The following is a 20,499-nucleotide window of genomic DNA, read 5'->3' as shown; positions in this document are numbered from 1 at the left end:
CCTTTCGCGTTCTAGACGCGATCGATAGTGCATGGAAATCCGTTTCGCTTCCCCTGTCGCTCGTGGGATGAGTCATACTGTTCCGAGGGACGGTTAGACGGTCAATTCTCCCGATTCAACTCGTCCGCCTGGAAAATCTGGCTAGTAAACTGAATCGTTTCAATTTAGAATCCAAAACTAGCCTGTCACGCCTGTCGCGCGCAGTTTCAACAATTCGACAAGGGTTGCTTTCCGGAAACACCGCCGGGGGAGGGACATAATTAGGTGTCAATAAATTCATCATTCTTTAGGAAGATTAGCATGGCTAATACGGTATGCTTTGCCCTTGAACGAGGTATTTCGATTCGATGAAAATCCTCCCCTAGATTCGCCCGGAAATCGGCAGCGTTAATTGGCTTATCAGGGCCAAAGCATTCCTCCATTAGAAACCTGTCCACCCTCGATCAGCCGTTGCAGCGTGATTTTTATTTGTCGTGCACACGCTCCGACCGGGTTTTCGCCGGCGACCGACATTCTAATGGACACGCGAGTACATTATTTGCTCGGGCACGATTCATCATCGCGTAATCGTGTTTCGTGCGCCGAGGAGCCGGCCCCGTGGTATTCATTTCTGTATTGGACGGAGGGAACAATCCGCCGTGCATACACTGCACGCCTGCGCCCCTGCGAGACGCAATAATGTCCGATCGCCAACCCCCTCTTTCTCTCCCTCGCCCCCTGCTACTACCAGGGCAGTTGCAGGAGTCGAGTGGTGTAAGGGTAGGAAGGGTGCGCTCCCCGAAATCACGAGCTTACGTATCCATTGAAGAAGACGATAGTCGAGGGTTGGAATAAGCCCGACAAATCTACGGGGGTTGCGCTGGACCCGCTTCTCTGCGCGGTCGAAAACTCTGCTTCGCTTCGCGCGATAAAACCCGGCGGATTATCCCGTACGATATTTTGTCTTCCATTGAAAACGGTTGATAGATGATAGCAGCCCTCTTATCTGGGAGATATAGGGGAGGAAATGTCCCTTTTTCGATGCCGCGTCGCGGGTAGGGGGCTGCTGGAAGAGGGTTGCTTGTTGCGGGTGATTCTCGTAGTTTTTGTCTGAGCTTGCTTCTTCGGGGATGGAAGAGTCAGATAAAATCTTAAGTTACTGTGTAACTGGATGCTATAATAGAAACTTCGCCTTTGGTATCCTTTATACGAGTCACTGTAGATTTAATTTAATTGTGTACTGCGAAGGGGGTTGAGAACGGTTGTTGGGTGAGAGAAGGAAGGTTGCATTTCGTCCTGGGCCTCATTTAGCGTTACGTGGACATACATTTAAGATATTTTACGTTATATTTCGTATGTGGTACTAATTTCAACCAAGTTAATATTGAGTATTGTAGCTGATGTTTTAGGCACCTACTATTAGATGTTTAACCTTTCGCACAGAACAGATTAAATTGTTATTAATAATTTCTGACATACTGTAAAAGGTACGACTTTGGCAACCGGTCTCCTAAATCGTAGCTCTCAGTTTTCAAAATAATATCTCTTCCAAAAGTAGTTAATTCCCCCACTGGACCTACGATACCACCCTTTCAAAAATCACATTAACCAATCATGCTTCCTTCACAAAGTACCCTAAAAATAAAACACCCACCGTACAGGCAGCCAATCAATCCATCACCAGAAAAAAACCCTGTCCCCGTTTCCCGCGATTCCGCGTAACGGACTCGTCAATCATCGCGAAGACAATACAGAGGCACATTAACGATCGGCCGCGATCGCCATCGTTCCCGAAACGACCTCGTAACCCACGCAAGGCGACGTGGATCGGTCAGAGCTTTCGATCGGCTCGACGAGCCAGTAAACGGGTCGTTTGACACGCACCATTGTGCGCAGTTTCTTTCACAAGGAAAGCTCTCTGGGTCGTCCTGGCGGGCGCACTCCAACCCGCCCGCCTGGGAGATCGCGCACCTCTTTTCAACCCCGAGCCCTCCCTTAATCCTCGCGCATTGTTGCGCGAGCCTGGCACAGGCTTCGCCTAAACTGGCGGCAAAGTGCGTCAGGGCGAAATTTTAATTCGTCTTTGTCCGCCGCGGCACGAAACGTCGCCATTGTTCGTCAGATAAAAGCCCCATCAGATAGCGTCCATACGCGTATATAGACAAGAGCCATCGTGGCATATCGACCGTTTCCTCTGCCTGTGCGTGTGTCCCTCCGGCGTGCGTGCGCGCCCTGACCAGCAGGGAGGGACGAGGACAGGGATAATCCTGGCGGTGGTGGTGTCCCCGGCGTCACCATGGCCCATGGCGTTTCACCAGGACGGTGTGCACCCAAATCGACCACCTCGGCCCGTCTGTGCTGCGCCCTTCGAATATTCGAAACACCCTCCTCGGGCTGTTTAATTAAAAACTTTCCTCGCGACGAATGCGGGACGTCTTCTGATTTACGGAAACGCTCTGTTCGCGGGGGCTGTTTCACGGGACGTCCCCTTTGTTCGAGTACCCGCGGACGAGGGAGGCATGTGGGCGATTGGAAACGGGTGCTGGACGGAAATTTGCTTTTTGGTCGCGTCGGCCGTAGCAATTTAAGGGTTTCGGGGGGTTGCAGGGGTTCCGAGAGGTCGAGCTGTTAATAACTGGGGCATTTCTTGTTTGCATTTGAATATTTTAAACAGCGACGGGGATGAAATATTCAGTTTTCCTGTGTTCATTAAAAATTGGCGGATCCTCGGGTAAATAACTTACGAGAAGCTCCAGACGCGCGGCTTTACTTGTTCCAGCTTGGTACTCGAAGACTCGTGGCCGCGGGAAACGCGAATTCCGCGGCGGGAAGATCGGCGCAACTACGAAACACTTTTTCCGAGCGAACCGGGGCGGGAAGCAATTGCCACGGTCTTTCTTATTAACGAGAAATATCGAAGTGTGGAACCGCGTCCTGAATTACAGCGCGAGGAATTGCGCGCTCGGGCGTGCTGGGTGATTAAGTGCCGCGCCGATATTAAGTGTCCCCGCTCGCGAATGCCTCATCCTAAATTCATTGACGTCGTTTTCGAACTCCATTTGCCTCGGCGCTGCTACAGATGCGGGCGCGGATCCCTCGCTTTATAATTGGAAAGCTACCTGAAATTTCTATCGGAGTTGCTTGTTACCAAGGGGACTCTGCATTCTCGACGGGCGAGACTGGGGTGAAAGATGTGTATCACGAAGAAAGAAATCAAACTAAATTTCACTTAGCTGCTGGGTAGATGCTCCCAATCTTTTCAATTTAAGCATCACGAAATTCTCGGAACTCTTTAGGTACGTTTTCAAAGTCGATTTTCTCGAAAATGAAGCGCAAAGTCAAAAAATTTTATTCCTTTTTCTCGACTTATTTACTTGCTATAAATCGAAAAGGAAGAGTAACTTTTTTTGATATCGCGCTTCGTTTTCGAGAAAATCGACTTTAATAGAAAGACCTACCTTTTGACGACTGTGAACGTCATTTCGACGGGAGTCGTTTCACTCAAGACAGATGGAAACTCCTCCCGTCTCTTCCGACTGGTTTAAAATGGTCGAAACAGAATTTCGACTAACCATATTTCCCGTCTAGTGGAGGTAGTCCTCCTCGTATTCCTTTTAAGCGGCGATTTCGTTTCCCGTTACTTCATCGCGGCCATAATTCGTTTATCGGCCGATGAATGCGGCGGGCTATCGAAAGCGGTGCGCATTTCCGTGTGCAGGGGGACGACACGTGTACGACGACGAGAATTACGTTCTGAGATGTACCGCGAGTGTACAGACAACCGAGGAAACTTCTCGGTAGAAGGGATATTAAATGCACACGAGGCGTTGTAGCAGCTTCTACTCCTGGCAAGCACAAAGCCGTCCACTGACCTCGTAAATATTTAAATAGTCCTCTATTGGATCCTGCAGAGCGTTGTTTTTTGAAAGTCGAGGCGGCAAAGGGCTTACTCGTTATTGGCGTCTTTCGGTAATAATTAAAGTTCCTCAGTGATGACCTCTCGTGTCACTGGGAATTCTTTAATAACGTTAGATAATACCATCTGCACCTTTTTTAATATATTCTTTTACAGTACCAAGCGAATACTGTTCAAGTGAACATTAAGAGGGAAATAAGTCTTTTTTAAGATTTTTTTTCAGGAATAATTTAGTCTTCATACAAAATTAATTTTAGGACAATGTCTTAAGAGATTGTAAAACAAAAATCAGCAGAAAAACATGCATAAATTTTAATGTATTAATTAATCTTCCAGACTCCTCACAAAAAAAACATAGGTCGCTGGTGGAATGTGTAATTTTAGAACGGCAGCTTTGAAATCAAATTTAAATCTTGTTTTATAAACTATACGAGTGTAGTTTCCGTTGCACGTCCCGATTTTTTAAATATCTACATTTATTTTGTAAAAATAACGCTTTAGGAAAAAGAGTTTCGAAAATCCGCAAATGAGACGGATAGTTTTTCGAGGGTAGTTGAAAAAATTTATATTCGATCAAAAAATCCGTACGTGGAACGGAAACTACACTCATATAGTTTATACAAAAAATTAAATTGGATTTCAGAGCTGCTGTTCCGTAGTTACACATCCGGCCAGTGAGCTATGTTTTTCTATGAGTGCTCCAAAAGATTATTTAATATATTAAAATTTACGTATGTTTTTCTAATCATTTTTTGTATTGTATAGTCTCGCAAGACACTGTACTAAAAGTAGGCAATCAAAATTTTATATGAAAACTGTAAATCATTCCTGAAAAAATTCTTAAAGGAGGCTTATTTTTCCGGCTGCCACAGTGGTGTTCCCCTTTAAATTAATCTATTTCTAGCAGCATGCTTTATAAATTTAATATATCAATTTTGTGGAGGTTCTTGGGCTTAAATCTTTTCTACAGAAAATATTTTGCAGAAGCCTCGGAAATATGTACATTTTTCGCTACAAGCGATTTAGCTCTGCGAAGTCGGAACGACATTACTCGGGATACAAGAAACCAGAGAGTATTTCCGCGAGTCGCTTTCCAGTTTCGAAATAAAACGAGCACGGGCAGGAACTTGGAATCTACAACTTCATAATTACGCGCGATGGTAATGGGGTCTCATAGACGACAGGAAGCATCGTCGTGCACTATCAAATGAACCTTCTAGACGCCGGCCAGGGTTTATTTATCCCCTTTCTTCCCGTCGCTGCTCGCGGTTTCGGTGCATGCTACCGAGACGATTGCATCTGTCGAAGAACGGACGTGAATGGAGGAGCATGTCTCGGCTTGCCGAGGGATTTTTTGCTTTTGGCGAAGACCGGCGAGGATCGAGAACGACGTGGAAAAATGCGCGCCGCCGTGGGTCGTATTGTTGCACGCGAATCTGGTGCACATGCGATGCATTTGCATTTTCGTAAGCTCGTGCAGCGTGACTGCGTCTTTTCCTTTTTGTTCGGTAATCGATAGTGGCAACTACTTTCTAGTAATAATTATTCACTGTTGGGAAGGAAGTGGACAGATCGCTGGGAGGTGAAAGAAAAGTGTACTTAGAGGATAAAATGAATGAAAGAAGGATTAGCTTTTCATCAGAGTATTCGATATTTTAGATCGCCAGTCTTCGAGGATTTCACGTGTTTCGTGGGCATTATTAACCCTCGGTTGTCACACTGGGTCAAAATGACCCACAATTTACCTTTGAGGCATCATTTGAAAATTAATTTTCAGCGATGCAGATATATATATTCTACAATGTTGAAATTTGATCTCAGAATATTTGCACGGCTTATTTTTAAACAGCAGCTGATTGAAAATTGGCGTGGGTCGAATCGACCCAGTGTGACAACTACGTTCGAACAAAATCGGTATCACAGCCGAGAGTTAAGGGAAACCGTTTTACCAATTTTGTAGGAAAGGAAATTAAGTGTTGTATTCCCCTCGAATCGCACACGAGGGAACGCGGCTTTAGGTACATTCTAATTTAGCGTGTTACTCGGAAACACGGTCCACATGCCTGATTTGTCTTGCGCCCGATGGAAACACGCGTGCCTAGTAAAGTAGATGCATGACAGAGAAGAAGGGCGGCAAGACGCCTGGGACGTCTTAAGTCTTCTTTAAATACAGAGTGATCGATGATCCAAGGGGTGGGGCTCGAGTTTCGTAGAATCCTCCGAAGTATCAGATCTATTTGAAAACTCCATTCCACCCTTAATAACTACACTAACTTTTCTTATTCCCCACTGCGACGAACGCCCACATTTTTGCCAAAAGTAAAATTTGTTCGAGTTCTTCAAATAAAATTATTCCACACACAGTAGATGTCCTAATACTTCTGAACGACAGTGTAAGGCGAATGTCCCAATTTCTGCTGATTTAAGAGGTAACTCTTCATAAAGAAGGTGTAAGAAATTTGTTTGTGATGAAAATTTGCAGAGTAATTGATTAATTCTTTGATAATAAATCAACCAATTCGAAAACTATTTAAGAAAGATATTTCAAGATGTTTAACTATTAGTAATTTGTAATTAAATGTATATGCATTGCCCCGAGCTCGTGCAACACTCGCGTAGATGTTTAAATAATTTAGAATTATTTTGTTGCAACTATAGTGCAAACGTAACGCATTTAATAATAAGAAAAATACGAAATGATCAGAAATTGGGACATTCACCTTACTTAAGATTTCCACTTGGCAGAAAAATGTTACTGAACACAGCGACTAATTCCGAAGCCTCGTGTTTCGAACATTATCGAGCCCCCGTGATTTTCCACGGCTGAACGAGCTCCTCCCGTAACCGCGAATTATGACAACACATCCTGCGACCGACCTCAGAATGCTTCACCACGCGGACTGTCGTGAAATAGGAATCATGCTGGATGCTTTTGGTTCTCGTTGCAGGTGCACGGAATCAATAAACACGCGATGGAGAGAAGAAAGTGATCGGAAAAATCGAGACGGAAGCCCCCGCGGGTTAGACCTCCGGTTCACGAGATGGAGACATTCCTCGGGGCCCGTGTCAGCATAGACGGCGCGTAGAATAAAGATCGACAGGGGAAACATCGAGCACCGTGATCCAAGATGGGCAAGTGTTGCAGCAAACGGCAAGAGCCGCAACCCCTTGGTGAGTAACCCCCAACTTCTCTTCGCAGCTGCCCGAGTTTACTTTTTTCGAGCTTCCGTTAACGTTTTAAGTATTCCCCTCGAAAGTTCCCGAGTGGCGGTCGCGGCGCGGTTAGAGGAAGATCTGTGAATTGGTTGCGATTGGTGGAAAAAAAACTGCCCTACGATTCCTTGGGGAACTGTTTCAAATACAATCTTAAGGTAGGTTTTCCTACACGCGACTGAGCGCAACGTCAAGAATTTCAAAGTCGATTTTCTCGAAAATGAAGCGCGATATCAAAAAAAGTTGCTCTTTCTTTTCGACTTATAACAAGTAAATACGTCGAGAAAAAGAAATACAATTTTTTGATATCGCGCTTCATTTTTGAGAAAATTGAGTTTGAAGTTCTTGACGTTCCTTCCAGTCGCGTGTAGGGAAACCTACCTTTACAATTCAGGGGTAGCTTCGTAGTACTAGTGCATTAGTTACTGTGATCTGCCAGAACGCTGGAAAATATTCTTCTGTTGTCCAGTGAGCCCTTTAGCTTTCAATAACAGCGACTCCTTCTCGCTTTAAGTAGCAAGCAGAGCCCAATAACTTCGACACCCTCGTGTCCTGATAATCGGAAAACTTGTCGAGCTCCATGATCAGTGAACGATTCCCAGTGTGACGTCCCGTGTAGTTAGAGCCGTAGATCCCCGTGAAGGTGCTTTCACCCATCTTCATTTTACTCGTAATGAAATACATCTTTCCTATTTATGGCTGCTCCACGACACATGTCCCCGTGAAGACCTGAAGTCGATGCCCTTCGTATGAGCGTGTGCGATGCGTTTGGTTTTTATTACAAATGGTCGGCTCCGTTATTCAGGTTACAAGAAAGCGGACACAGGGCTAAGCTCCAAGCACAGCAATGGGGGCTCCTTGGACCGGTACACCGCTGACCCGAATCAAAGGGGAGTACAGGCAAGGGCGGACATCATTCGACCCAGGCCGACACCTTGTAAGCTACAGATTCCGCACCAACCCCGTAAAACAAGCTCGCCTGTCGTTATGCCTGCATGTGTGTATTTTATTTTATTTTATTTCGTTCCGTAGAACAGCGCCTCGCTTTCAGTTTCGATGGAATAAACTCTGGCTCGTGAGTCTGATTAACTTTCCTACGCCTTCGTCTCTGTTAGCAGCCTCGTTCAGCTTGCGCTCGCAGTGGTTAACGAGTATCAGTTCTAACGAAGTTCGCGGTCACTGGGAAACTAATTCCATTTAATAGTAAAATGGTAAAGTAATTAATTTCATTGGCGGCAACGTTCAACGTAAATTCACCAAGTTCCAACAGTTAGCGCCACACCGAATCAATTTTCCCCGCGACCGCAAACATTTCTATCGCAACTGACGCCAGTGTAATTAAGATTCAGCTTCCTCGAGGCCCCACCCCCCCTCCTCCCCCGCCTGATAGACGTATAAATTACTCGTGCCCTCGGAAACAGCGCACTCGCAAAGGTCGAACAAGATCGTGGTGGCCCTGTACAATTACACCGCCCGCGAGAGCACCGACGTCAGCTTCGTGAAGGGTGACCGAATGGAAGTATTGGACGACTCCGAGCCGGACTGGTGGAAAGTTTTGCACCTGACAACTTTGCAGGAGGGTCTGATTCCTTGGAACTTCGTCGCCGTGGAGCGCTCGGTCGAGAGCGAAGAGTGAGCTTCCCTCAGAATTATAACTTTCGCCCCTCGTCGGGCCTCTCTCTCTCGCGAATAAGACTAAAATCGTTGCGTCTCTCTGTCGCAGCTGGTTCTTCGAGAACGTGTCGCGCAAGGAGGCGGGCAAGCTTCTCCTGGTGGACGAGAACCCCCGCGGGACGTTCCTGGTGAGACCCAGCGAGCACAACCCCAGAGGCTACAGCCTGTCCGTGAAGGACTGGGAGGAAGGAAGGGGCCATCACGTAAAACACTATAAAATCAAGCCGCTCGACAATGGAGGCTTCTTCATCGCCACCAACCAGACATTCCCCACTCTGCCCGCCCTTGTTATGGCGTACAGCAGTAAGTCGCGGCCGCGTTATGCCAACGCGCATCCCTGCTGACAGGTTCTAACCGATGCCCTCCGCGTGACGTTGCAGAGAACGCGCTGGGTCTCTGTCACGTGCTGTCGAAACCGTGCCCGAAACCGCAGCCGGACATGTGGGACCTGGGGCCGGAGCTGCGCGACAAGTGGGAGATTAATAGGACCGAGATACAGCTGATACGGAAACTGGGCCACGGGAATTTCGGCGAAGTCTACTACGGCAAGTGGAGGAACAAAATCGAGGTGGCCGTGAAGACGCTCCGGCCGGGCACCATGTCCACCGAGGCGTTCCTCCAGGAGGCCGCGATTATGAAGCAGTTCCGGCACAGGCACCTGGTCGCGCTCTACGCGATCTGCTCCAAGGAGGAGCCGATCTACATCGTGCAGGAGTACATGTGCAACGGCAGCCTGCTGGACTTCCTGAGGACGGGCGACGGCAAGTACATGCAGTTCGAGGATCTGATTTATATCGCGGCGCAGGTAGCCTCCGGCATGGAGCACCTCGAGAGGAAGCAGCTGATACACAGAGACCTGGCGGCGAGGAACGTTCTTATAGGCGAGAAGAACAAGGCGAAGATCTGCGACTTTGGCTTGGCCAGGGCGATCGAGGACGACGAGTACTGTCCGAAACAGGGGAGCAGATTCCCAGTCAGGTGGACAGCGCCGGAGGCCATCGTCTACGGTAGATTCAGCATCAAGAGCGACGTCTGGTCCTATGGTATATTGCTAATGGAGCTCTTCACTTATGGCCAAGTTCCTTATCCTGGTGAGTCACGTCGGTCCCTTATGATTTCATGGCGGATTGGTTCTTTCCAGCGAGCCGCTGCGTTTTCTTAACATAATATATCGACCAGGAAAATCGTCCTACTTCGTTGAATGATTTAACAGGGGGAACTCCCCTTTCGGTTCCGTGTTCCATTAGCTTCGGGACAATAGGGAGTGTTTGCGCTAGGTTTAAACAAGCCGAGGTCGAGGATTGCTGGAACAAGCACGACACGAGTGTAATTTTTATTTAAGATTCTTGAAGGATATATATTTGAAGGCTCGTCTTTTACGTCGCAATTTTTTATTATTATTATTAAACGTCTTTATTGCACAAAGAAATATATGTAAGAAAGTACGAGAAGGGAAAGAAAGAAAAAACGAGACAATCGCAAAGGCGAGGTTCCGTCAAGAGACTGGTTTTCAACCTAACCTAATGGTTTTGTCTTTGCAGGTATGCAGGGTCGCGAAGTTATAGAGCAGATAAACAAGGGCTACCGTATGCCCAAGCCATTGAATCACCCGCTGCCGGACAGCATTTACCGATTGATGCTGCAATGCTGGGACGCCAGCCCCGAGAAGCGACCCACGTTCGAGTTCCTGAATCACTATTTCGAGTCGTTTAATGTCACCAGCGAAATACCGTATCTCGAGCCGCCAACGGACTGATACACAGCTCATATGCAGAACCACCTGGCGCCGCACGGTCATTTCCACCCAGCGCACATCAATTGTGCCATGGAGTTTTACGGTATCTATTGCTAAGCCTTCAGCGTCCAGGCTGGACACGCTGTTCGCTGTCCTTTGAGAAGGATCCTCCTCGAGGAACGAATTCCAGAAAAGGGAGATAAAAAAACACAGAGAGAAAGGAAGCTTCTCTTGAAACGACTCGGTGGCAAGAATACTGCAGACCTAAACAGGTATCTCGAAGTAATCGTTATCGAACGCTGCCAAAACATCTCCACGGTGATCGCGAGTATACTAAGTGCTCTTTCCGTTCATTCCTTTCTCGGAAGTTTCGCGAATTGAACGAGCGTCGAGCAAGCATCTCAAGAACAATGATCTTGTGTGCCATGGGACTTTATACATAAACAAAGGAGAAACGAAGGATTAAATCTTGTTCATAATTGTATAGGGTGTTTACAAGGACACTGAAGCTTTGTGACCAATCGTGAATAACTGCCGACTAATACTGGGTCAGACGACTGATAAGATTATAGAATCTTTGCCCGTTACGTATCCAAGTATCTATTTAAGGTTTAACACGGAGTTCGAACTATTTAAAACTAAGGATTTTCACAATTTGGAGAGTATAATATATAAATAATTGACGAAGAGTATCGATAATATTGCAAGGTGTTTAGAGGTTAGAACCGGAACGAGTTGGCAACTTAAGCGTAGAGTTTTAAATGGTAGAAGATGTAACCGACTTGTATTTAGTCCGTGAGTGTACGATTAAAAGCGTGGAAGAGGACCATCCGCGCCATCTGTGTAATCCACGCGTTACTTTTGATCTCGAGTCGGTCGCGACAGATTCCTCGGAATGTTCAGAATTCCATTTTTCTTGGACGCAGCCGACCGTTTGCACAAGCCCCGCGACAGGGCACAGTCGCGTTCCACGGCGACGCGAATTAAAGGAGAACGAATTTTCGTTTCGAGCGCCGGCTCGCGTAGGACAATATTTTATACGAGATTGACGCGTTTTATACGTAAACAACAAAGAAGGGAACTCTTTTCAACGTGATTCTGTTACGGTGCATTCAAAGTGCACGTTTCGTTTCTCTATCAGTACACATTACTTTCCCTGTGATTGAACAAAAAACTGCCATGTTTTCTCGAGGAAAATAATACGCCCCCGTGTTCATCGATTCGAGCGTCGCGTTCGTCCGAAGATTCATTTTCGAAACTCGCGAAACGAGAGTAGGACGAAAGTTACTAAGAACGGAAACGAGCGCGGGTACGTTGCGCGCAGGTCTGCGCGTCGCGACAACTTCTTCGATATTCGCGCGGATCTATCGAGAGAAGATGGAACTAGAGGACACTACCCGAGATAAGGATTAAGTCATCGATGTTGCTCGTACAAAGTCTCTGAGAAATTGTAAATTTTCTACTAAAATATACGAAACGTCAGGTTAGGGTAGAGTTTATTAGGCGATAGGCCGCGAGGTAGATGTGAAATCTCTCCTCGGAATGCGAAACACGACCGTACGATACCCCCTTTCCCCCCCGTCGATATCGTCGCACCAGTGTTTCTTTAGACGGTTCCGATTCCGAGGACATATCGTTGTCGTCGTGGTCGCCCCCCCCCTCCCACCGCGGAACGTATCGTTACACGTAAGTCCCTAGGCGTAACATTGAACTATGTCACGGTAAACCACGATGAGCCATTATGACACTTTTAGGATATTAACGTTTAGACGGATAAGAAAGTAGACGAAGCGCGCGAGAGAGCGGGAGAGAAAGGAGCGGGCGTGTGAGAGTTCGAGGAACGAGAGATTATTGCGTACGGTGTGTGTAGTGATTTGTTACACCTGTGTCTGTGCGGTGTGTTTATTTTTTTCACGCGCATCTTGCCCGTGGCGTTAAGAGACTAGCAATAAAATGTCGCGCTCCCCGGTAGCCCCCCGTAACCATTGCTCAATAGAAGAAACCATCGTTCTCACGAGATCACGTTTACGAAGCGGACAGTAGCGCACTGAAATCTCACGAACCTGGCGAGGTATGGGATTGCGAACAGTGGGCGGCAAAAGATTTCGGCTGCTCGCGACCAACTGTCCCCGCTCCTCCCTTCCTGTACATTTGAACCGGACGAGCTGCCAATAGAGTGTACGCGTCTGCCGTGATATTTTTAAAGCTCGGGACACGTTCCGGGACGACGATCGAACTGATTGAAACTAGCACCGGCGGCTACGAATTACGCGAAACTACAGGAATCAAGGTTCTAGCGGAAATCTTTTGCGCCTGCTGTATAGTTATAAACACAAACGGTCCAAGAGGCATCGATTACCATCGATGTGTCGATTCAGTGGAATACTTTACGGCTTACGTTTAGCGGGACTCGTCGCGAACTCGACATTATATTGCAACTTTATATATATATATATATATATAGTATACCGATAATGCAATGTTTTCTACTATATATAATTAGCGAGGCGTGCCGCCCATACCTTCGTTGTGTGAGTTGATTAATTTATTCTATATGGTAACGAGATGCGGTGAGTGCACGTGGGAAAGCATCGTGTTTATGTAGAGTTTAGAAGGTAGCCGTATTACGTCCAGTAAAACTTTTCTATGAGCGTTTTATACCGATCAAAATGTTGTTGTGTTTCACACGGTGAATGGTCACTTTAAGGTGTCTCTGACGATCATGTTGTCGCCATAGTTCGTAGACCTAACAAAGCCAATTGATCGCAGTAACCGACTGGTCGGGCGGTGTTGTCGAACGGAGAGAAAGTAACGCGCCGCATTTTCTCCTCCATCTCGAATCTCACTGTCGCGCGCGTATCGTTTCATCCGAGCAAGACAGAGTAGTATATTTAAATGTTATTACCGGTAAGGGCGCCGTGTGGCCTTTCCACTGGACTTAGAGACTGATGTATCGTTTGTACGGAGTACAGGAACAGTTGTTCGACCAAATTTCGTGAACTTAAATCTCGAATTCTCTTACAAAGTTGGCGCAGGGCAAACATTCGACAGTAGCCGAGAAAATTGTGATTCCGCGCGTGTCTGCTCGCTTATTTTCCATCTGCCTGAGTGGCAACTTTGGGCAGGCACGGTCTGCCTGTCGTGTTTGGAGTGATATATTTTCAAGGATAGTCCTACAAACGATCGGAGCAGATTGGAAATTCGCGTCATTATTGTTTTGCCGAATTCTGGTCGGGAGACGCCGCGTGTTTCAAGCCGATCGGTAAATATAGGTGTTCCAATTATGAATGCAACGATGCTGTCATCGTCTTGCGTCCGGCAGTCCAAAGCGAAGTATACTTAATATGCAGGCTGGTTTACGCAACACAAGGCTATCGATGTTTCAATATTTGTCGATCGTTCGTTGCTACGGGCAAATATAGAATGTTAAGGCCGTAGAATTAAAACCGACTCGCGCTAAACTTTCGTAGCCTATAAATTGTCTGTCGTAGCTATCAGCGGAGTAATAAGTTACGATAACTTCAATTCTATTTTTGCTACTTTTATCAGGTAGCTATTCTTACCACTTCGATCGAACTTATCGTTCAGGAAATTGTAATCCCGTTGCGAGCAATGCTTACATTTCACCGACGTGCGTCGCAATTATTACATGCACAGTTTCTTTGCAATTGTCAAGCGAATAACGCGCTCCGTTGCTTGCCGAGTCGTTCGTCAATCTCATTATAAATAGAAACTGTTGTTGTCGAAAATACTGCGTCTCTCGGCTTGGACACAAGCTTCGAGTGCGACGTCGTGCCACAGAGAGTTGAATTTTTCGTATCGTCCGTAATAATCATGTCCAATCGCGAGGAGCAGCCTTTCGCGAGAAAGTTTGACCGCTCTCTTTTGGGATTCGTTTCGTCGTGGCTCCGTTCAAGTGAAATTTTAATATAAATCTGTGATATAGCGACAGACCTCATGTTTTGATACAGAGTTTGAGTAATTGCGCGGGGCCATCGCGAAACCATCACGCCGGAGCGCCGCAACCGTCTCGCAGGCGTTAAAAACGAAAATGGAAATGATCATCGCGTGGCGCGCGCACCAAATAGATGGATATTTTTTAATGCATTTAGGCTTTCCGTCGGGGTTTCTCACAGTACACAGCGCGTCAACATGGTTCACTCGTACCTTAAGTAAAACGGATCAATATAACATCATTGTTTACGTACCAAAGCTTATTATCATTAAGTAATTTAACGGTTACTTTGTATCGTTGTATTAAGTATCACATAAGCCTATGCAGATAAATATATTATGTATCATATTAATAGAAGGGTGTTGATAACCTTGTCGAGCGACGTACGCGCGTATACATTCTATCCAATACGCGCGGCGTTAATTAGCAGGAGATCGGGGAATCTCAATGACGGCAACACGTTAATTTCCAGAGATTTATTCTAGTACCAATCTTTCCATCTCGTGATACAAAAATTTGTAAATAAAGGTATTCGATTTTTTTCTCATTAGTAAATAAATGAATTAGCTGGACACAAAACGATTTAGAAAACAAACAAACCAGTACATCGTTTCGTTATCTTCGTGCTTTCATCCATTTCTCTTCTCATCACTTTTTCACTAGAACGACGTTCGAAATCGAATCGTTTTTAATACTTCTCTTTTTCTTCCTACAAAGACCCAGATAGTTTTTTGACATTTTTCTTTTTCTGTTTCTGGGGAGGGTTTTTAATATATATATTATGTATAATTTAGGTACCAAATGAAATTGGTTTTGTAGCAAACGTATAGTACTTTAGACTAGTGGTCATGCGTAAAACATTGCATGCTAGCCCCTTGAAAAACTGTATAAGAAATCTGCCAGTTATAAATCAATACGTTACAATTAAATATACATCATTTCTGCCATATGGGACATCTTCTTTGGAATATGGACAAACTCCTCGAAGTAGCTGGCAAGCTCGTCGATCGTCACGTCGCACGACGGTGGCGATATTCGTGCCTGTACAGAGCATGTGTTCGAACTCGACGGCTGACCAGACGACGAGGCAGTGGTCTCTGACTGACCGCTGCTGCCTCCGCCCGGGCCAGGCCCCCTTTTCAAGCTTGGCATTGTATTGCTGCGCGCCCGTTGGAAACTACTAGCTTGAAAGTTATCTTGGATGCTGGTATCGTCTTTCACTTGTCTAGAATCCTGACTAATGTTCAGCGCTTTAAAGTCCTTCGCTACCGAACCGTGGCCAAAGATCTTGGAGCTCTTACCAGAAATACTAAATTTACACGTCTCTTTAAACAACGTACTCGCTAGATTATCACTAAGACAATTAGTGCCTGTATCATTTAATTTTAAAACAGCCTCTTTGATTATCGTGTTCTTCTTGTTCTTGTCGATTGCTCTTTCATTCTTAGATGGTTTAAAATTCGTTGTGCTTTTTATGCCCCTCGGGCTGATTGTGGTTAACGTCGGCCTGGTAGGCATCGATCTCCTTTGAAACAAGTAACTGCAGTCGGAGCCGACGCTTTTACTCGTCGTTCTGAACGGATTTGGTGATTTCGCTTTGTCAATAGACGTTATACTGAAACAGCAGAAAGCAACGTTCGTCATTAATATCCCTTCGGACCAGCGCGATCGTCGCAGGCGTAAGCTACTTCGGGATTAATGTATGGCGACTAATATTAATTTGAAAGTGGATTTAGAAGCGTCGTATAAAAGCAGACGACATAATTGCTCAGTACTATTCGTCGATGACTCGTCGTTCTTGATACACACTCTTGTATTGGATATTTGTAAACATTGAATCTCACCATTGCTCGTGCAACAACGCGAGGCTAACGACGTTCGCGTGGAAATCGTTTGAACTACGCGACATAGGAATGCCAGATAGAATTTACTTCACGTCGACGCACTTGAACCAATATCAATTTCGTGCACCGCACTTGCATTCTCCGTGCTCGCCTCTCGCGACTCGGCGCGGATATTATTCGGAAACGTTCGGTCGGCGAGCCGTGCACGGCATCGAAACCATTATTGGCCACCCTTCTTAGCTTGTAAACATTTCGTTCCCCTTACAGGTCACAGTGAACCGTGTCGATTCGCACGCAGTCGAGAATAAGAAACGACAGTCGATCGAAACGCGTGCCGCCGAGTGCCTGCATGAGACCGACCGAAAACACGCGCAATGTAAACAGCGATGGTCACGTACTCGGCGGGACGAGGTAGCGCGTTAATCGAGAGACCTTGACCGGGCGTGGAGCACGGTTCAGTCGCGGAACGGCCACGATATCCGATACGTCGAACGATCGGAGGTGTTCAGAGACGTTCGTGGGAACGGAACGGTACGGGGGTGGTACCCCCGTGTACCGCGGGAGCAGGCGCTTTGAATGATCAATGCCAGGAGAGCGGAGAGCATGTTCGGGGCGGTAAAGTAATGCTTACTGGGGGCAGCTCGACGATAGCCGATCAATTTCGAGCTTCTCCAAGCTGACCGGCAGCACCTCGTCGGCCATGCTCGTGATCTTGCACGGCTCTGTGCTCAGAGTTTGCGGGAACATGGCATGGTGCCGAGCCACTGTTGGCAAACAAACGCTGACAGCGCGTCGGAAGGTTCCAGAACGGTAAAGGGGTTACGATGTCTCGGTTAAATAGGTTAGAACGACAACGACTGGCCGTGCATACTTGGACGGCGACATTCACTGCGCGGTATTCTCTCCCCTCGGTAATCACAGTTCCCCCGGCTCGCTTGCTCCCCAGCCTGTCACTGTCCGTGCACCATCCCGATCCCCCTGTTACGAAACTCGCACAGCAGATATCGCTCGCGGACGCGTTACTTCGCAGATCAATTAATCATCGACAGCACGTAAATAAACAGACTTTTGCGCGCAACTGCCATTCTACTGCTGTTCGCCACCGGAAGCAACGATTCCAGATGGCGCTGCGGCCGTAACCTCGTCGCGCGCTTTCTCGGACGCCATTTAAACGTGTCGAAGATTTAGCGGTGCACGAACGGGATCCAGCGGGGAATAGATACGTCCGCTGTCGTTGGGATTCGGTGAGTCGTTGATTGATACGCGGGTAAATCCGTGGAAGTGTGTCAATTAGATATTACTAGTGTAAGATGTTCGTATCATTAGTGCTCGGCTTTGTTCTTCGTCGACGTTTCCGAATGGCAAGCTGTGACCTTCGTATTGTACGGAAGTAGCTGTCAAGACGAATTTAGTGACGCATACTAAGGTAATTTTCAGTGTTTTGAGAGGTTAGAAAGGGAATAAAGATGCGGTGCGTGATGTAAACAGGATTTGTATATTCAAATTGTGAGATGTCAGCCTTTACTTAATCCCAATATTGATACGTATCAGATTCTTCCATTTCTAACCTCTCGCGAGCTTGAGTATTGTGGAATCATTATATTATGTCTCCACAGTCGCTTTCACGCAATATAATCAAAGTTATGACCGTCCATTATGAGAAAATAATTGCGAACATCGATGTTGCATGGTATTTCTTGTGAAAAGTACTAAAAGTAGTAGCATGTCGTGTGTTATATTGTTTTTATATGCTGCTTACTTTACTACGGACGTATCTACTACATATGCAAACAAATGTTTACATAATACGTACGTTTTACATAAATATTGATATATAGCGTAAATAATATATGTCACATAAGCAAGCTAAACACTTAACTATAGGGTGTCTCGAAACTACAGGTACACACCTACAGTTCTGAAACGCCGATATTTTTATATGCAGTATTTTCATGTTTATGTTTCACTTTCTGCATTTTGCATGTTTCTTGCGACACCGTACGTACTACCCTTTCCTGTAATTATGTATTTTCTTATCCGCAATGGGCCGTTTAAGTCGAGTTTGAAACATTGGTTTCCTAGTAACGTAATACCACAATACGTATGGCCGAATCGCGTGCTATCGCCGCTTAACGAATCTCTTCTCGCATTGCATTTACGGTCGCCGTGTAAGCAGCTGGGATTTAACTAAAACGCGAATAGGGAAGGCAATATTGATCAAATGTACCTGCGCGACATTAATATGTCGTGATTCCCCGCAAAGCTCGAAACAGAGCCTCCTGGGATCGATTTGAGCCCGCGGTCCGAGCGTAGTATCGCGAAACGAGATAGAGTCGGTACCTTTCTTACCTCGAACACAAAGCCACGTCCCCGTGCGTGCACCACGCTCGCGTGCACTCGCGCGAGTCCCCAGATAAAGCGAAACCGAAAGGCAATTTATTGTCATAATTTATGGAAATATTCCTTATCGTTCGCCACGTGTTACTTTATTTCCTGCTTTTTATATGCGAGTTCTGGACGCTTTTAAAACGGTTCGTCATGAGAGCGGTATCTTTGCGGTGAATTTCGCCACGTTCTTGCATTTCTGCATACGAATCGCTCAGGTTTTTGAATTGAACGGCTGGTGGAAGATGGGAGTATAATAAAATGGCATTTCGGTCAGTTTTAAAGTAGTTTTCTTAAAACTGGAATTAATTAAGGAATTAACGAGAAGGGATAGTTTTGCAGTGGCTTTATTGAGTTTCGTCCTCGCTGCTATAATACATTGGGCCTTCAAACTTATGAACTTTTTGAACCTTGAACCGTACGTTACTATTTAATGGTTTCCGCGCGTGATCGATGTGAACTCGTATCTAAATATATTTCTCTGGATTATACGACTCTTCATCGGTTGATTCAAGCTTCTCGGGGTAAATCGAAGCGAACCATGAAAATTTAGCGGCGAACGATGCTCGCAAGGCCTGACGCGCACCGCGCGAGGTATTTTAGCGTGTGAACGAAATATTTACGAATTCCTCGCGCTGAAAGCCACTCGGGAACCTCGGAATGCGTCAGCCTGAAACAACGGTAGCCGTCGTTGATCCCATTCAACGATATTCTCACATTTCCACGCTCGTTCCGTTTCTTTGTCCCCGGTAACTGGATCATTGTTCCCCTCCTTTATTTAAACCATTGTCTAACACTCAAGTTCCGCAGCGTACACTTTTCACAAAACTCGAACCTTTCGCGAATTCTTGAAAATTAGACCGCGGTCTTCCTCCCAAATCGATCCACTGTCCCCCACCTCTCATTAATTTATCATTACTCTCTGCAGCGATACCTCCGACTCCGCCACAAGAGGGCGTTCGACCGATCTCGCTTTCTCGCTAGTTCTCCCTCGACTACCGGTTTCTATATATACCAGTTCCAACGTACCTCCTAACATTCCCGCGTCTAAGGCAGAACCTGCTAGGTGAGCCTTACCGATGAGTCCATTAGCACAGTTGACGAGCAAACGCGTTTTGGCCCATAGCGGCTGAAAGTGGGAAACTTTTAATATATACTCTACGCGCGGGCGCAGTATTATTAAATACTTAATTAAGATAATTCTAATGAAAGAATTTTAATTTGTGAAGTGAATTTGATATTTCCGACATAGAGTTACGATTATTGAAACAATTTCTGCGGGTGCAATCGTACTTTTCATTCCCGTTTAAATTACACATTATCTTCTTTCACTTCTGCGCCCTTCAACCACGATCGCCCTCGCGAATCACGCTACAATATCTCAATACAATTAGAGAGAAGAAGGAGAAGGGTCCTCCAATTCGAAGGGTCCTCCAATTCAACAGCAACGCGCGCGACAGACATTAAAAACGCGTTCTTCGCCACGAGGTGTGCCACATGCGGGAGAGAGCGATGTGTGTCCTTTAAAAGTCACAGACGGTCCGAAGCTGCGGGACCAGGAGGCCCAGCATTTTTTACCGATTGACGAGGCTCGTGAAATCCTCGAGCGGGGGCGGGCTTCGTCTCGGCGAGGAACGATCCCCTCGTTTTCTCGCTTAATCGGCTAGAAACGCGCGCTGGATCCGCGCCAAAGCACGTACGTGCGCGCTACGCCCACGCGCCCGCCCCGATTCACTTCCTGCGGATTTGCACACGGGTTAGAGGAGGAGAGCGCGCTGCCCGTGGCGGCCGAGCAACA

At 46.4% G+C, this 20,499-nt stretch overlaps 2 protein-coding genes across 8 annotated transcripts in view; one reads left to right on the top strand and one right to left on the bottom strand.

Annotated features, from left to right (window-relative positions):
• Src64b (Tyrosine-protein kinase Src64B) overlaps positions 1-11,593 on the top strand; it is a 53,933-nt gene extending 42,340 nt beyond the window's left edge. Inside the window, exons 2-7 of one of the 2 annotated variants that reach the window (XM_076828791.1) lie at positions 6,844-7,066; positions 7,914-8,045; positions 8,530-8,740; positions 8,832-9,085; positions 9,163-9,873; positions 10,324-11,593. In XM_076828791.1, the coding sequence (XP_076684906.1) occupies positions 7,024-7,066; positions 7,914-8,045; positions 8,530-8,740; positions 8,832-9,085; positions 9,163-9,873; positions 10,324-10,538 (1,566 nt within the window). In that variant the 5' untranslated portion in view covers positions 6,844-7,023 and the 3' untranslated portion in view covers positions 10,539-11,593. Of the gene's footprint in view, positions 1-6,843; positions 7,067-7,913; positions 8,106-8,529; positions 8,741-8,831; positions 9,086-9,162; positions 9,874-10,323 lie in introns of both variants that reach the window. The other variant, XM_076828790.1, reaches the window with a different exon arrangement.
• A 3,340-nt stretch (positions 11,594-14,933) lies between these two features.
• LOC143377510 (uncharacterized) lies at positions 14,934-18,677 on the bottom strand. Of its 6 annotated transcripts, XM_076828807.1 has the most exons (3): positions 16,948-17,432; positions 15,395-16,087; positions 14,934-15,181 (listed from the first exon to the last, which is right to left on the bottom strand). In XM_076828807.1, the coding sequence occupies exons 1-2, from the start codon at positions 17,061-17,063 to the stop codon at positions 15,397-15,399; spliced, it is 807 nt and encodes a 268-aa protein (XP_076684922.1). In that variant the 5' UTR covers positions 17,064-17,432; the 3' UTR covers positions 14,934-15,181; positions 15,395-15,396. The 6 variants fall into 6 exon arrangements, with proteins under 6 accessions (XP_076684922.1, XP_076684926.1, XP_076684921.1 ...); XM_076828811.1 differs by lacking the exon at positions 16,948-17,432 and adding an exon at positions 18,544-18,677 and having other exon boundaries at positions 14,934-16,087; XM_076828806.1 differs by having other exon boundaries at positions 14,934-16,087; positions 16,948-17,431.
• Between the last annotated feature and the right edge of the window lie 1,822 nt (positions 18,678-20,499).

Source organism: Andrena cerasifolii, chromosome 16, assembly GCF_050908995.1.
Source record: "Andrena cerasifolii isolate SP2316 chromosome 16, iyAndCera1_principal, whole genome shotgun sequence".
NCBI lineage: Eukaryota > Metazoa > Arthropoda > Insecta > Hymenoptera > Andrenidae > Andrena > Andrena cerasifolii.
The sequence above is the reverse complement of the archived record's forward strand: the minus strand, read 5'-3'. Positions and strand labels throughout refer to the sequence as shown.